The 18,016-nt window shown below is 39.4% G+C and overlaps 1 protein-coding gene across 2 annotated transcripts; it reads right to left on the bottom strand.

The window, feature by feature from the left end:
* Positions 1-6,069: 6,069 nt before the first annotated feature.
* Positions 6,070-16,835, bottom strand: adat1 (adenosine deaminase tRNA specific 1). 2 transcript variants are annotated; one of them, XM_023397361.2, is made up of 9 exons: positions 16,531-16,835; positions 16,029-16,097; positions 15,612-15,666; positions 15,363-15,493; positions 14,239-14,812; positions 9,631-9,776; positions 8,215-8,314; positions 8,015-8,101; positions 6,070-6,413 (listed from the first exon to the last, which is right to left on the bottom strand). In XM_023397361.2, the coding sequence occupies exons 1-9, from the start codon at positions 16,670-16,672 to the stop codon at positions 6,281-6,283; spliced, it is 1,437 nt and encodes a 478-aa protein (XP_023253129.1). In that variant the 5' UTR covers positions 16,673-16,835; the 3' UTR covers positions 6,070-6,280. The 2 variants fall into 2 exon arrangements, with proteins under 2 accessions (XP_023253129.1, XP_023253130.1); XM_023397362.2 differs by lacking the exon at positions 6,070-6,413 and adding an exon at positions 6,420-7,315.
* Between the last annotated feature and the right edge of the window lie 1,181 nt (positions 16,836-18,016).

The following is an 18,016-nucleotide window of genomic DNA, read 5'->3' as shown; positions in this document are numbered from 1 at the left end:
TACCAGTCTCTCTCTCTGTCTCCCACACACACACACACACACACACACACACACACACACACACACACGCTTTAGTTTCTCTCAGTCCGGTTTTGTTGTCACAGATATTTGTTGTTGAGCTGAATATGCTGGTGCACAATTTTTCAGACATTTCAGGCATTTACATGTGTTACACGAGTAATGCACCTACACACTTGGCACAGTCATTTCTGGGTCATTTTTGATACTAAAAACACACATTTATGGTGAAAATTAGTGTCAACAAATGTTTGAATTTGACAGTTAACAGTCTTTTTGTTATAATTACTGCTTAAAGGTCAGTTGTGGAGAGAAATATCTTTAACACTGCCATAGATAAGAGTAATAATTATATACATTATTGGTGCGTCAGTTATCATTAGTTCAATATCAACATCAATATTAGACTAAAGAAACTCATTTAAGGCTTTGACACACACACACACGCACACGCACACACACACATACACACACACATACATACATACATACATACATACATACATACATTACCCAGCCATGCTTTAGTTTCTGTCAGTCCGGTTTTGTTGGCACAGATATTTGTTGTTGAGCTGAAGTGAGAGAGAAATCCTATAATCATGTGACTCAGAATCATTAATCATATTATGGACGTATTTATATGGCTCTTCATATCATGTATAAAAACTTCAGTATGTGATTTAACTCCACAGGTACACTCAGCACTGCAATAGGCAATGAGAAGGACTATAAGCATGTGAAAGAAGGCAGCTCAAGCTGTCGGGGCAGTGGGTGACTGGAAGCTGGTGAGGAGGCAGTCAGTGTGTAGAGTGTGTCCCGCTCAGGGCCGGGGCCCAGCACCAGTCCCTGGGTTGTAACTGAGTGCTACTCAGTCTTAGCTGTCATATATTTGCACATTATGTTGACTGAATAGACGTCAGCACCCCCCCAGGACTCAGACTCATGATGCCAACAGCAGGTCATGAACCTCAGTGAACTGCTAAAGAACTCCCAACACTTTCCTTGAAGTTTATTGTGTTGAATTGTGATATTTTTTTACGTCGTCTTCACGGGGGCAACAATCTGAAAATTACAACCATTTAAATGGAAAAGAGTCAGTCAGTTCCTCATCTTATATTAGAGATACCCGGTGATGAGGTGTTACACGTTCTGCCTCAACCTGCAGCGTCCACCTCTACATTCCTACGTTCCCCAGAATGCCTCTGCACAGCTTCCATGAACATGTGTAGCTTATCATCCTTTTTCACTGTGTAACTCATTATATTAACAGTGGCTGCATTCCATTTAGTTGTCCAGTTCTAGGTTACACAAATCAGTGGGGATTTTGACACATCTAAATGGAATGGAGTCATTGTTCATGTTATTAATTACACCTGTGATTCCCCTCTAAGAGGTTTGTTGCTTCATTCTGACTTGTCAGACTCAGTTGTATTTGTGCTGCGATGTCCCTGTCAAGTACATAGGAAAATAATGCAGTGCATAATATAATGGCCTGAGATTATGAGATTGAGATGCGCTGCATGGACATGACCAAAGCCCTGACGATAGTGGAGGATTAAAGGGAAACGCTCTGCTGTACCCCTGAGCTCTGTGGAGCTTTCAAGCCTGTTTCAGCTCATTGTTTTGGTTTGCTGGTTCACAGGTCCCTGGGTCCCTGGGGCCAGTTTCACAAAGACAGACTGTGACTGTGTTACAATGAATTCTGGTTAATTTAAGACTTCTTTCAGTATAAAAAAAAAAATGGCTGACCAAGGAACCACATCCAACCTCTCAGCTCTGATTACCCAGCAGAAAATGTTTGTCTTTTGGAGGAATTCCACAGTTACAAGGACGTTTTACTTGAGAAATTCAGTGAAGAAAGAAAAAAAGAAAAATCTGATTCGGAAAAAACAAATTCTCTGCGGTCTCTAGACACTCTTTCCCTTCTCTTTGCTCTCTCCATAACAGTGTTAGCAAACCACTAATTATGAACCATGTTTTCCTGTCCATGATTTTCTGATTAACATCAGACTGATCTGTGAGCCACATGAAGACTGGACCAACACTACAGACCAGTCTCACACAGCTTGGTGAAACTGGCCCCAGAACAGAGCTGTAAGTAGAGTGAATATTCGACTTAAATTCATTAGGTGGACACCAGTCCCACTTCAAATGAAGTCTAATGTTACTCCATGTCTCCTGGATGTGTAAATATGCAACAGTTAGCTAATATGTTAGCCAAACAACTTGATAAGGTCTTTTATATTTGTACAGTACCTTCCAACTTACGGTTTAATTTGGCCAAAGACAAATGACATGTCAACACAGGTACTGGTATTGGCTTTAGAAGAGAGTGTGTCCAGTTCTAAGAAACGCTGTGTTTTGGTGTAAAACCTTGCGCCACACTGTGATTCCCATGAACTGGATGGCTAACAAGCTTTTTAGAGGTTTTTTTTTTTAAAGGCATTCTGGAAAATGTAAGAAATTGCTCCCTGCAGCCGAAGTAGAGAAAACGGGTCATACAGTAATTCAACATGTAGCACTAGAGGAGAATCTTATAAAGACTTACCACTCACCAAAACAACTGTTTACACCCCACTGAGAAAACAAACATGGAGGCCGCTGCATTGCCTCGCCTCTGGTTTCACATGTGTCCAGTATGTAGAACTGATCCATGTTCAAGTCTTTAGGGTAACTGCTGAAACACTGTGAGCCATCAGCACATCATAATAACAACAGAAGCATTATTATAGTGTAGTTTTCTTCCTTATGTTCCTGGACTTTGTGTGTCATGAGATTGTCACACGAGGTAGAGATACACAATATTTGACCCTGTCCCTGATGATTAAAGTGTTTTGGACCACAGAAAGAATATATGACACTGCAATTCACAAATCCAATATTTCAAGTAAAGTGTTGGGTCTCAGGTGTAAAACCAGAACCACTGTTATGTTTCTTCTCTTCACTCAGACGGCTCTGAAGCTGACGTTTCGGCTGCAGCTGTAGTTTTTGGTGCTGAATCAGAGCAACACATCTGGTGTGTTTCCACACTTTACCCAATCCATCCAAGCATTCGTGTGTGTGCACCACAAAGCTGATTCAGGCATTTAAACATGGTATGTAGATGTGTAATATATTGATGGAATGCTATGATATTGAGGATTGTTTTATTTCATCAGTGTTGTATGATCGTTATATATATTAATGACATAATGGAATTTTAGATATTTGAAAAGGTAAGGTAGCTGGAAGACCTGACCAATAAAAGTGAATGTAAAATGAATTGAAAAGTGTATCTGTCTCATTAGAAATTAACTTCATAGTTGTTCAAAATTAAAGGTACCCTGTGCAACTTTTGACCACTAGTAGCGCTACGGAGTGGTTGTTTTACAAGTGGCTTCCTTTTTTGTTTTGTATTTTGCACAAGTGCACAAGGACACGTATACAAGCAGTTATTTTTTAACACAATCATTTCACACTATTCTGCTGATCAACAGTTGGCAGAGGTGGACACAGTCCATCACTGGAGTCACAGTACAGATCCTCCTGGTCAAATATGACTCCAATACAAGTGAAAGTCCTTCAGTCAGATTTTTACTTGAGTTTTAGTACTGGTGGATTTAAAAAATACTGTATTTAAAAGTATTTTTTTTACTTCAACATTGTTGAATGGTTTCACATTTACAGAACCTGATAACTCTGAAACAACCTGCTGACTGACTGACTGACTGACTGTAGAACCTTTAGAATAAAAAGACTGTAGGATATGATACAAAGACTAAATACATGTTCATAAAAACACAAGTGAATCAACAAGAGGACAGCCAAATACTAAAAACTGTTAATCTGGAATTAAACAAACGTTACCTCGACCTGCTTTCTAAAGTTGGACGGCAAATTTTTTATGTCAGTGATGGAGTTTGGTCGTGGTAAACACATCAAACGTTTACAACTAAAGGAATCTTTCTTTATTTCTAAACCTTCAAACACTGACTTCAGATCAGACCACAGTCTCTGGTTTATCTGACCTCGCCGCCGTGAGGACACTGACAGGTTCAAACAGGACTGACAGTGGAGGAGATGACTGTGATTGGTTGTTCTCCTGTCATGAACAGAGTGTGTGGTCTATCACATTTTTTAAAACAAAAGAAAAATTCATTCACTGTCTTAAAGCTCTGCTTCACAGTAAGAGTACTTCATAGAAATGTAGTGGAATTAAAAAGTACAGTATTTGTCTTTTAAGTGTAGTGGAGTTAAAGTCAAGTTTACAGAAAATATATTACTCAAGTAAAGTACAGATACTGGAAAAATGTATTTAAGTTAAGTTAAATTTAAGTTTAAATGTACTTTGTTACTGTCCTCCACTGAAAAATGGGAAAAAGATAAAGAAAGTTCACTGTAATGAACAGTGAAAGGATTTTAAATGGGAGTAACATTGTATAAGTGAGTTTAAGTACACAGAGAAAGGCTGAGCTGAGCTGCATTGCTTTGTTAATGGCCTGAAATGTACAGGAAACATGAACTGAGTTTAAAGACAATTCATCAAAGTTGTAAAAAAAAACCCTGAATATTTACAGGTGTGATCTGTTTAAAGTTTGAATTAATTTTCACAAGAAAGTGAAGAGTGCAGGAAGAGGCTAAATTACACAGGTTTGAATGTTTCTGTCTTAGCAACTTCCCTCACAGCTAAACTACATTTTTTCAGGAGTTAAGGTCAGAAAATGGCGTAATAATAATAATAATAATGATGATAATAATTAAAATAATGAAAATAATGAATTATTTTTGAACCTGAGAAGAACATGGGATTGCACTTTTAGCAATCCCACCTAACAACATTTTGCTCCAAGTAAATTCCACAAGCTACCTTGAAGTGATGAACAATATATTTTCATTTGCACATTTGAGATGCTTTCTTACCTTGCATGTCACCTGACCTCTCGCTCATGATTTCAGTACTGAGTAGTACTACCCTGTTATGCCAGATTCAAATTGACTGCGAACCATGTGTTGCTCTATGCTCAGTAGCTGTACCTGCTTATATCCATATTAATTAAAAAACATTTTAAAATCTAGACTATAGGCTCCTCTCCCCTGTTGTTACATTGTACTGTGGTAAAAGGCAGTACATAAATATAAATGCTACATCATTGTCCATCTCAGACATATCCAGGTAAATGGGAACTCCAGTATAAGACCCTCTCATTCTGCTAAATGACCACATCTTTCAAACCTGACCCCAATTTGTAGCTATCTGTTATAAATGTGTCATTTCCAAGTCCAAGCTGATGACAAGTTGTTTTTAGCTACGCTAGCAGCCTGAGAGTGTGTTCCTCAGCTCACCACTGTGGCTTCGACTACACCACCTCAACAAACACTAGATGTGTTGCCTTGAAATTCTGTAGAGATTCATGTGACTCCTGAAGACTTGGTGATCCACTGACTTTTCCTCTAGCACCATCATCAGGTCAAAAATGAATTTGTCCAACAGTTTGGTTTACTGTATCACCAGAGACGTGCAAAACTAATAACTGCTGTGCTTTGTGTTAAACAACAACAACAACCCTAAATCTCTGAGGAATGAGAATGGCATTAAATACACAATGTAAGGCATCCTGATCATAACTTGCAACATGCTGTTGAGTATTAGCCAAGCTGAATTGGGGCGAGTGGAAATCTGCTGAGCTGCAGCAAAAACACAATTGATCCTCAGTCCCCACATTCATTCGGTGTCCGGTCTTCGATGAAGGGCTGAAGCCTGTTCTAACATGCTCTGGAAACACTGCTTATGACTGTCGCAGGAAACTTATTGTCCACTTGCAGACATGCATCCTGCTGTGTTTGCAGCTGCAGTCACAACATGTTACACGCATTGTGAAAATAAAAGCATCATCTGAGGACACTGAAGAACGGTCATCAACCTCCTCAAACAGCATGACAGCGCAGGGTGTCCTGTGGTTGCAAGCGGTGACATCCTGGGCTATGGAGAGTCAAATATAGCCAAACAATATTTATCCAGACCTCAAACTTCACTGAACAGCTGACCCAACAGATGTTAGGAAATGAGACCAGTCAAGTTTGTCATTTTATTAAAAGTGTTACATGAAGATGAAGATGATTATGTATTTCTTATTGTCCAATAATATTCTTTCATTTCACAAGCTTCTCCAACCTGAAAAGTGTCCTATTTTAGGACAGCAGTTATTTTTGACCTGTGACTTCCCAGTTGTTAATCGACCTTGATGGAACATTTCAGCTGCAGACGTTTCAGAAGAGAGGGATTTCAGTGGAAGAGCAGGAGATCTCTGTTGCTGCGTGGCCACAGAGGGAAGGCCTGGCTGTGTAGCTGCTGCCAGGCCTGCTGGTACGACTGGGATGCCTGCTTGTAGTCCCAGTAGGTCTGCAGCTCTGTTTCCCTGAAAACACACACACACACACACACACACACACACACACACACACACACACACACACACACACACACACACACAAGGTAAGGGTAAGATTAAGCATTAAAGTTAAGTTCGTTTTTTTCCCAACTTGTATTTTGTTTTTGAATAAACATTAAATTCATTCAGTGCTCTCTGAATGGATACAAATGCTCATTATGCTGGACAACAGAGTGCTTGTACAACAATGCAGGTCAGTTTTTGTGCCATCATGGTGTAACCTGATCACGAGTGTGGCCTGCACAGCTTATAGCTCAGCCTTTTGTGATACAAACATTTTTATTTTGTATGACTATTTTGACTATTTTCAAAATTTTGGGATTGAATATAAAATCTTTTGGTTTGATGTTTCTTTATTTAACTGAATACATTGCATTTGGTTTGTATTATTGTTACTATAATGTAATACCTAGATGCAGATTTTTTTATTAAAGGAACTATTTAAACTATTTTCCAGCCTTAGCTTTCAAATAGCACATGCCACATATTTGTAACTTATGTACAATCTCAATTTGTGAGCACTATGTTTATACCGTCATAGTTTTTTTTTCTGGATTTATTTTTGCTTATCACCTTAAAAAAACGTACAGTGCTTTATTATGTAATTTTAACCACGTGCCTTAAGAAGAAAATGTGCAGATGAGGGGAACGGTTTGGATCTCAAGTGGCAGACTGCTTAATTTCATACTTTATGTCAGACACAAAACTCTTGTCACCAGTTGTTGAAGAAAATGTTGTCATTGTGTGCTGGAGCCGGGTGTATGAGTGTGTATGAGTGTTTGTGTTATGTTGTTCCATGTGTGAGGCAGGATGGACTGGAATCAAGTTACCTGCTGAAATGCTGACGAATAGAGAGAACACTGTTCTCACTTTGGAAAGGATTACCAGCAATCAATACACACACACACACACACACACACACACACACACACACACACACACACACAGCATGTGAACAGGGACAACCTCCGGATGCACAGGAGGCATCTAATAGATGAAATGTGAGCACTAAATGTCACACACAAAGGCGCACACAGAGAAAGACATAGCACACATATAACTGCACACACACAGACAACTTGCTGTGTAATCTCTGAAAGCTCTGGACACCCTAGATCCTTTGGAAAGAAATATCTGAGACATTATATGACTTGTTAACAAAGCACAAGAAGCTCATACACAGTAACGGCAGCACTGACACGCTGGCCTCAATGTACATGAAGAAATAAAAAGGCATTCATTTTGTATTCACTTGTCTTTTATCCAGATTGCAGTGTGACTTGAGAGAAGCCTTAGAGCCATTCATTAAAATCAAAGCTCAGACCATGAGTTCTGCTGGAGGGAAAATGTCAGTGTGACTGTGACACATAAAACATGTACTTATTGCTGTTGGTAATTTGGGTCACTGTTGATTCAGCAGCAAATGAGATGAGAGTTACTGAAAAGGACAAACTGATGAAAGCCAGATCATCATTGGGAGATCTTCATTAGTTTCTGGGGTTGTTCAGATTTAGTTTGAGGCTGTTTCAAACCACAGTGAGATTATGAAAGAGCCCATTGTTTGTTACCTGAGAGAACTGGGAAGTGCTGAAGGGTTGGTGGCAGATACCAGAGACAGAAAGGAGTGGAAAAGCTCCAGTTTACACAGAAGAGACCTGAAGACACAAAAACACAGAAATATTACTTAAAATTTGGTCTAAGAGAATAGTTTATGGTGATAAAATGCATGAAACATAGACAATGTATGATGAGAGTGTGTTGGCTCCACCTGGCTTTAGCTGTCCCGAAGGCCTTCTTTGTGACTCCATGTTTGTAACCGTTGGCAGTGACATCTAGTGGCTGCTCAGTGACATTACACCAGCTGATGGCTGAACCACACGTAAACAAGACAAGGTGAAAACCTGGTATATGTCTGGACAGACATTGTCTGACAAAACACCAAATACATAAATGAAAGACAAAGACTGACCTCTGGTTTCAGATAGATTTACTGTTACTCACAGAAAAAGTAAGAAGAGACACAATATCTTTCTTTTTTAAGTTATTTTTCAAGCTTTTGCCTTTATTTCAGGCATAGTGAGACAGGGGCAAAGACAAAGTGTCTTGCGCTCCACCAGGTGAACCACTGGGGCCTGAAACAGACTCTCTTTCTTATTTAGTCCGTCACACAGAGCACAGCCTCCGTCTGGACCCACAATAGTTTAGTCTTTATTTTCTTCAACTCCAGAATGTAACAGACTTTTATTAGAGGCAGGTCTTTATGTCTGACTCCCCCTGTTTGATATGTAGATTTGATCATAGTCCTTAGTACAAAGCCTCGTTACTGATGACTTCTCTCTCTCCCTCCCTCTCTCCTGCTCTCTTTCTCTGTGTGTCTTATGTTTAGTTATTCCTCTGCCTCCTTTAGTAATAATGATACATGGAATGAAAGTAGTTTATTTGCTGTAATGGAGGTGAGTCTCAGTGTATTGGAAGCGCTCCTCCTGTTCCCTGCAGTTCCCGAGCAGTCGGGAAGCCAAAGCAGCTCGGTAGACTGCAGCTCGGCACTCCATTGACCAGTGACGGAAATATGATCAATCAGTCAGTCTATAAGTCATAATTGTTGAGGAACCTTTGGAAGGACTCTGATCAACTGACATACAGAAACTGAGCCATCGTTATTAGTTACACCTGTGCTTTTGCTGCTGTAACAAGTCAAACCGTCTGCTGTGAGAAAGATTTATAGTCTATGCAGTTTGGTGACCTATGCATAAGTGTAATGGAACAGCATAACTGAAGTCACCTATCACAAGTCACTTCCCCATTATTTAGCACAAAGTCAGATATATTGATGCTTTCAACAAAATCAAAGTTTCCCCAACACAATTACGACTTGGATGGTGCAAAATGAAACTATTTACAACTTGTAATTACTATAACTTTGATATGACATGAACACACAAGGGTTGTGCAATGTTAACCAAAATCCAATCGTCCTATTGTCACCCTGTGAAACTGCTGATAGCCAATATGATTGAGGGGTGGGCTCTCTCAAACCTGAGTGATGACAGCAAGATGACAAATACATTTATACAAATACATATCTTAAAACAAAATTGTCATCATAAATACTGCGTTAATTACTTACGTTTAATAACCAGAACACTTACAATATTCATTCAAAATGTAAGTGAGACAATCCTACCTGCCCCACAGGGGGAGATGCGTCCCTGTCCTGCCTGGTGTCGCAGCACTGTCTGAGCATGGCTGAAGGGAAACTCCAGGCTGGATTGGAGCAGCACTGGTGGACACACAGAGAAACCAGCAGGGAGGTCTGATACATGGGAGCACCTGGGAAGTACATGAGGACTACGATCAATAAATCTGCTGTGACTCACACTGAATGTAAAAGTATCCTTTCAATACTCCAACACTTTTACAAATAAGAGAGACCACTGGGGTTTTGTAGATGGTTACATTGTGGATGTTCAGCATTTATAAATTTGATAAAATTAACAAAAACAATACCTAAATTAGAGATAATTAAATTTTTAGTTTCATTCAAAGAGGGAATGAACCACTCTACTATTCTTCATCAGAAAGCCAATATATTAGCCTCATTCTTTACTAAGGTCAATCAGCATTTCATGATGTTTGAATATTTAGTTTTTATCTTTTCCATTATACTTCATCAAGATGCAAAGAAGAATAATACATTTTGTGAGTATCGGGTTTTTCATTCTCATATTACCCCATGATGATCATGTGTTGCTCTATGTCATTCTCATTGCCTTATCTCCTTAAAAATTCTATATGTAACATTCAGCATCCTTTTGCTCGCATAGCATCCTAGGCATCATTCAAAGCAGTGATGTGAAGGTCAGACTGGGAAAGAAATTCAGCCCTGTATGATAGTGCCAATCTAATTAAAACAGACGTGAACATATAGTACCTTTAAGCAAGCACATGGTGTAATACATCCATTCCTGCAGGACCTTAAAATACCTTGTTCCCAATGGTGCATAATTGTTTAATTTTTGCACCACACTCTCTGATGACAGACCAAAACCTAAAAGCATGCTATTCATTCCACCTGTGCTTAACAAGCCAAAATGTTTGTTGTGAAAAATGTCTGTAGAAACCCTGAATAAACCGTACTGAGCAGAAACAAGTGCTGGGAAAGTGAGGTGAAAAGCCGTGATGAATTTAGGGGCTTGAAGTTTTAAAAAAAGGGCAGATGAAAATACACATCTTTTTATATGAATAATTAGTCAAATTTATAATGTGAAAGATCATAAGTCATAGTGACATGCCCACAGAAAATGATCACCTAACTCAGCTCTATGGAGCTTTTTTGGGTTGTCCGTCCATCCCTTCTATTCTTTTTTTTTTCAAGTTATTTTATGGGGCTTTTTGTGCCTTTATTGATAGTGCAGTAGAGAGAGACAGGAAATGGGGAGGCAGAGAGAGGGGGAATGACATGCAGCAAAGGGCCGTCCGAAGCGGGACTCAAATTGGGGCCAACTGCAGCGAGGACTGTAGCCTCTGCACATGGGGCGGATGCTCAACCAACTGAGCTACTCGACACCCATCCGTTCTATTCTTATGAATGCAATATCTCAGTAATGCCCTGAGATGCTTTCCTCAAATTTGGCCATAACATTCACTAGGACTCAAGGATGAACTGATTCGATTATGGTGGTCAAAGGTCAAAGTCGTGGTGACCTCACAAAACCCAGTTTTGGTCTTGTGAACGTGATATCTCAGTAATGCCTTGAGGGGATTTGTTTAAGTGTGGCTCAAACTCTCACTTGGACTCAAAAATGAACTGATTAGAATTTGGTGGTCAAAGGTCAAAGCTAACTGTGACTTCACAAAACAGGGTTATGGCCATAACTGAGACAATTTAACTCAAATGTCCATAAGGAAAAAATGAAGTGATGAAATTTTACTGTATATCCAAATGCTCAATGGTCAACTTCACTGTGACATCAAAATGTTCTGCAAAAACACTCATGCTGTGACTCAGGAAGGAGATTGTGACTATATATCCTGCAACTTGGCTGGTTAGGAGACGGATAAAACCACAACACTGTAATTCTAGTTTTTTTTAACCTTACAAAGCTCGTTTTTTTGGTTTTCTGCACAGCAAATGATTCTCTCATCAACCTTGTTTCCAGCTGCACAGGCAGCTGTTTTCAGCAAAGAACAGCGTTTTGCCTGTTCAGCACCAAGCTGCAGGTAAGTTTAGGGACTAGAATATGAGGGAAGTTAAACATTTAGCAGCTAAAGAGACAGATATTTTTCTCAGGAGTTGGTGGAGACCAAAACAGATTTAAAGTTGACTGAATATTTCATTTGCATCCACAAAGTTGCCAGAAACATTACTCCAAATGAATGCTAATGTTACTCTGTGTCTGCCGGATTAGCAACTGTGTGCCAACACATTCACCATAACAACTTTAAAAGATATTTATATGTCAAAATATTGTGTTTACAGCTTATTCAACAGGTCAACAAAATGCATTTTTAAAAATTGGGCCCTGAGGGAATATTCTTTTTGAAGAGGCTCATAACTTGTAGCTGCGTCCATTATTTTCCTCTGACTATTGGTTTTTCATATTTTTTTCAAAACATTTGCAAGAACCTGATCAAGAATAAAACTGTTGGCAATCGCAATAAGGGCAGAGGCAGGAATTACAGGAGTGAAGGCAGGAGGTAGAGAACATAAATTGTTTCTGTATGCGGATGACATCCTTTGGCTTTCTGCGGACCCAAATTCATCAGCCCCTATTCTTCTAGACACAATTGAAGAGTTTTCACAAATTTCTGGCTATAAAATCAATTGGCACAAGTCAGAGGTTATGCCGGTGTCCAGGGGATGCCATCCAGCAGCGGTTAGTGCACTCCGATTCAGTGGATATCATCAGGGATGAAGTATCTCGGTATAAGACTGACTGCTGACATGTGTAATATTGTGCAACTTAATATGACTCCGTTGCTTCAGAAAATAAAGACAGACCTAGACAAATGGAAATCAATAAATCTTACACTTATCAATACATTTAAAATGGTCGTTTGCCCTAAGTTTAATTACATATCAATGATGGTACCTGTGACAATTCCTGCTGGGATCTTTAAGCAGTATAATCAGATAATTAATGACTATCTATGAAAAGAAACCCAGAATCACCATGCAAAAGCTTTATGAATCAAGAAGAAAAGGGGGCCTAGCCTTACCCAATGTGGAACTTTATAACATAGCATTTGAGATGGTAAAGTTAGCCAAACACTGGGCCAGCTATGGCTCACCCCTTGGATGGACACAAATAGAAAAGGAAATCACAGCTATATTCGAACTAATTGAAACCCTATCACAAAATGCTGTGGGTAATCTGACGGTTTTGTGGGGGTAATCCAATCCTGCACCATTCCAGGGTAGTATGGGCAAAGCTACACAAGATGCTCAGGATATCCCAATACAGACAAGATTATGCCTCTATCTGGAATAATCCATCTATAAAAATGGACAGGAAACCTTTCCTGTGGAAGTCCTGGCTGGAGGCGAACCTGAATAAGATTGGAGATCTATATAAGGAAGGGGTGTTTCTCTCATTTCAAGAAATCAGTACACGTTTCAGCCGGAAAGAGAAAGGAGACTTTTGGCGGTACCTCCAGTTAAGAAGTAGTGTTAGAACCTCAGGCATTAAACCAAGCGAAGGGGAAAATGTGATCAGACTCTATTTTGAGCGGCCCAGTTCTGCTCACTCGGCCTCAGCTTTCTATAATATGGTTGGGGATGCCCAGTGTGGGAAACATAATCATTTAAGACTAATTTGGCAAAGAGATCTAAATTGTGACATTGAGGAAGATGTATGGGAAAACATAATAGCAAACACAGGGTGGTCCATCGGGGACATCCGAGGCAAATTCACACATTATAAAATTATTCACAGGTATTATTACACGCCAGTAAGGCTCCAGAAAATGGGCTTGATACAGAACAACCTGTGTTGGAAGTGTAATGCACAGGCATGTACCTTCTTACACTCACTGTGGGAGTGCTCTTTGGTTTTTCCTTTCTGGAAAGAGGTTATAGGAAAACTGGGTGAATGGCTTGGAAAAAAACCCTACCAGAATCCCCCCAACTCTGCCTACTGGGAGACAGGTCAAGGTCACCACCAGGAATATCAAAAGCAGAATTCGGTTTAGCACTGACAGGCTTCATCACGGCAGCTAGAATCATTCTTCGCCACTGGAAGAGTCAGACTCGACCAGAACTTACTGACTGGGTTAAGCTGATGACGGATAATGCCTCCTATGAATTGATGATAGCAAGGTTGAATGATAACAAAGGGAAATTTTACCAGGTCTGGGTTATGTTCTGAATCATATAAGAGGGGAATAGGTTCCTATAACATGTGAGGGGAGGACGACTCGTGTATATATATCTTATCATGTACTCTTTTTGTGGACACAGTGTTTGGTGTTGGGAGATGTGCTGCGCTGTTTTGTGTACGTATGTATATTTATATGTATATGCATATTTTTTTTCGTTTAATACGGTTGATTTGTTTGTGTTGAAGTCTGATGTCTTTTGTATGATGTTTGACATATAAAAAATTGAATAAAAACTTCAATGACAAAGAATAAAACTGTAACAGCAACTAGCAGTTTAGTCTGGTTCAGAAAATAAAGAAAAACAGCAATAGCAATTTCCTAAAGCTCAAGGTGAGGGCCTCAAATTGCTAAAAGATATTGAATTTACAATAATATTTATTAATAGGCTAATTGTTTCACAATTTTTCCTCACCTTGTGACCAAAGCTCTCTGCATGACCTCTTGGCTGTATGGGCACTTCCCCACCACCATGATGCTGAAGTAGAGTGCCTCCTGTAGGTAATGGGAAAGCAGTGCACCCTGGAAGCCCAGCACTGCCCAGTGGGCCAGCTTGTCACTGCAGGAAAGGGACAGAGTTGGTTCTCCCCGCCCAGGCTTCACCCTAAGCACCCCTGTGCTGTGGTACCCCATCCCAGGATGCAGAGGGTCAGCTGGGCCACCCGGTACACACTTGGCCCCTGTTCTGTGAATATCTGGAACCTGTGAATGCAGTCCAGCACTGTCGTTGGGGCCTCTTGTTTTTATCTCCAGTTGTGCTGAATCTTCCAAGACATTCTCCATGGGTGTTTTTATTGACTGACCCATCTCTGCTGTCTCCTGATGCTCCAGACGTGGCAGCTTAGTGTTTTGTGCTTCACTTGGTTCCTCAGCTTTCCTTTTCAGGCCTCCTCGTACATCAGTCCCTTCATGACCGTTTACAGATCTGACAAGGGGGCAGGGCTGAGACTGGCTATCTTGCTGCATGGGTATGATGGAGGCATCACCACCTGGTAATACACAAGAAGTTTCAGACTGATTTTTGTCTTCCTGGACAAACCAATGTCATGGTGTCAGCTTTTACTTTGCAAAGGCTGACATTGATATCATTGGATTAAAGGTGTCTGATACGTATACAAGGCCCTCAAACTCTTAATTGGAACAGGAAAAACAGACAAAATATATGCTTTAAATAAATACATCTAAATTGTGATGAATAAAAATATATGACAAAAATATATAGCTTGAGTTAAATCCTGTGGATCGTATCACATAAGATGCTGTTGGTCATTTATAGGGCTGGATAAAAATAACTGATTATCCGATTAATGTAAATTTTTATTAGACTGATTTAATATCGATTATTTAAATCCCAAGATCGTTCTTTGCTTTTACTCAGTACAGGTGCATCTGAACAAAACATGTGGTTCAGTTAGGGCTGCATGATGTGTAAAATGTCAATTTTGTCGGAATAGAGTTAATACAACATGATAATATCCAGCCCCAGTCATTTAACAGATAGACAGTTAGGTAGGTACACTGGGAGCATACTCGACTCACAGGGAGTGTGACTTGTAAAGAAGAGGAATGAAACTCCCGGCTGAAGCCTCCACTTCCCCTGCTGATCAGCTGGACAAAACACAGAGCCGTCGCCCCCACTCACAGCTCTGTGCAGTTCCTTAATCAGGTATCTATAAATAAACACACACACACACACACACACACACACAAAACATGTAAGCAGCTTATACAAATTTCTATTTATGCTCAAGGGTCGGCATGGACCCAAAACTGAATATCTATACAGACCTAATACATCCCCGTCTGGCAATGACTTCTGCATGGCTGTCATTGAGTACATCACCTGAATGGATGGCAAATCAAGGAAAGAAAAAAATGTATCAAAGATATGAAGAAAAACATCATTCTAGTTAATGAATTGTGCAAGGGACATTTGAAGTCTCAGATCTGAAACAGAACCAACTGAAAAAATATATAAATAAATAAATAAAAATTAAAAAAAATAATGATGGATGATAAATGCACCATTTCTATGATCATTTAAATCATTCCACATTTTGAACTGTGCACAGACTAATGAAACTCAAAAATGTAAATAAATACATTTAGGGTGTTGGCAAATGAATTTGGCTGGACTGCCAAAATAAACTCAGAGTATGGGAGAGAGACAGAGTATTCAGAGCATAAAGGTCAATACCCACACACCATTGTGACTCATGCATGTCTGTCCTATACATTTGGTCCCAGTTCCAAGGGAAACAACCTCATTTTTAACTGTGTAAGAGATTAAAAAAAAAAAAAAAATTAAAATGTTATTCATCACATTGCAGCTTCATACTAATAACATACATAATACATTTTCATATGTTCATGTTCTAACTCATTTGTTTTGCTGTTTCGTTGGTACTTTGAGTAGTCTACGTGTAGGCAGAACAGCTTTAGTTTTGTATTCTCAACATTCAACGCTTGTCCTGCACAATGTAACACGGACTGGACTGTGCCCTTTATTTTACCAATACACAGTAACATAGAAACAGCTCAAAGTTAACATTAATATTGTTAACGCGGCGATATGGCGAACAATATCACAATGAGATATCACAATGGTTTGCTTAAAGGTTTGAAAAAGGACAGATTTTGTCTATTTACGGTCACTGTTAACATACAGAGAACATGAAATATGTAGTGGTTCACTCCGTTGTACAACCTGTGTCAGAGTTAGCACACCGGGTGATTTTGACCACAGCGGCCAGCAGGGTCCACTCTCTGCCCGGCTCAGGCTTCCCTCTCCGGGGCAGCTGGTTGAAACGCTCATAGCATAACTTGGCGATTTCATCCGCGTTCACCATGTTAAACCGGACAGGGACGTGACAGTGGAGACTTACGAGGTTTACAAATATGATTTAAATTAACAGTAAACGTATTTTAAACAGTTACAGTGTGACATAAACAACATACGAACATTATTTTGATAAGGTGAGCTACAAAACTGCTTGGAGGCACCTCGGGAAAACGAAGACGTTACTTCCGGGAAGGGTCAAGGATTGCTTTACTTTCACAATAAAGGTCCTCAATTTATGGATAGCTGAAAATGATTGCCTTAAATTAACAGCAAATATATAACAAATTGTTGAATTATATAGTGTTTTCGAAGTAAAGAGCGCAAATAACTTAGCAGAAATTATATCCGATTCAGTTCGAAAAAGTAGGATAAAATTAAATACCACCAAAATTAAAAATTAAAACTGCAAACACATATCATTTGCTGTATACGAATACTTAACATAATAAATACAATGCACACATTTAACAATACACATTAGGAAAGAAAAGAGACTCAAATGGCATTAAGGAAAAAAAGTTGTCCTGCAATTAGAATTTCACTAAAATAAAGGTACAGGAGTGAAGTGTAAAATTAAAAGAGAATAGACTTATACCATGAAAATGTTATTGCTGTTTAAACACTGTTGTGAAAATTGTGAAATTTCATCAAAATCACTTTAATCTACATGCCATGGATTTTTTTTTTTTTGGTGAAAATTCGGATTGTTTAATAAAATATAGAATATAGCCTCTTTAAAAATCATCATTGCAGACTAACGTTAACTAACTAGATCCTGTTGTCCATACTCCTGGACGGTAGGTGGCGATATGCACCTGAAAGTTGGTATTGCAGCCCGCCAAAAGGAAAAATACAAAGGAGACGAAGAGGAAGCAGGCTGTGTTTACATCAGGTTTACACATGGCAGAGATGAGAGGACAGGATGCAGAGACACCAATAGATTGAGCAATAAAATAAATAGCATGGCACGAAAACGTTTATCAACGGAGGACCCTGTCAGCAAGCTGCTGGAAGATACTTTCAGCGACGAAGACGACGACGGAGACTCAGCTCCTGATAGTTTCTCAAGCGGGGTAGAAGAGGATTTTGAAGAAGGCGATGATCTATTTGAGGACATGTGAGTGCATTCATCACAGTATCATGGTGTTTATCTAAAATATGTGGATAGGCTATATGTATTTTACTGCCGATGCAGCATTTCCACTATTGTTATCCTACCCTGCTCTTTGTCTCTTCTCTATAAATCCATGTACTGTCCCTGGACTGTTGCAGATAGAAACATGTTTTCAAAGCTAATTTAAAACATGTTTTTGAGATAGTTGCTGCTACTCTTGGTGCAATCGTCTGTAGT

This window comes from Seriola lalandi, unplaced genomic scaffold, assembly GCF_002814215.2.
Source record: "Seriola lalandi dorsalis isolate HSWRI2012SDOR001 ecotype SW California unplaced genomic scaffold, Sedor1 jcf7180002055008, whole genome shotgun sequence".
Taxonomy (NCBI): Eukaryota; Metazoa; Chordata; class Actinopteri; order Carangiformes; family Carangidae; genus Seriola; species Seriola lalandi.
This window is presented reverse-complemented; position numbering and strand designations above follow the sequence as displayed.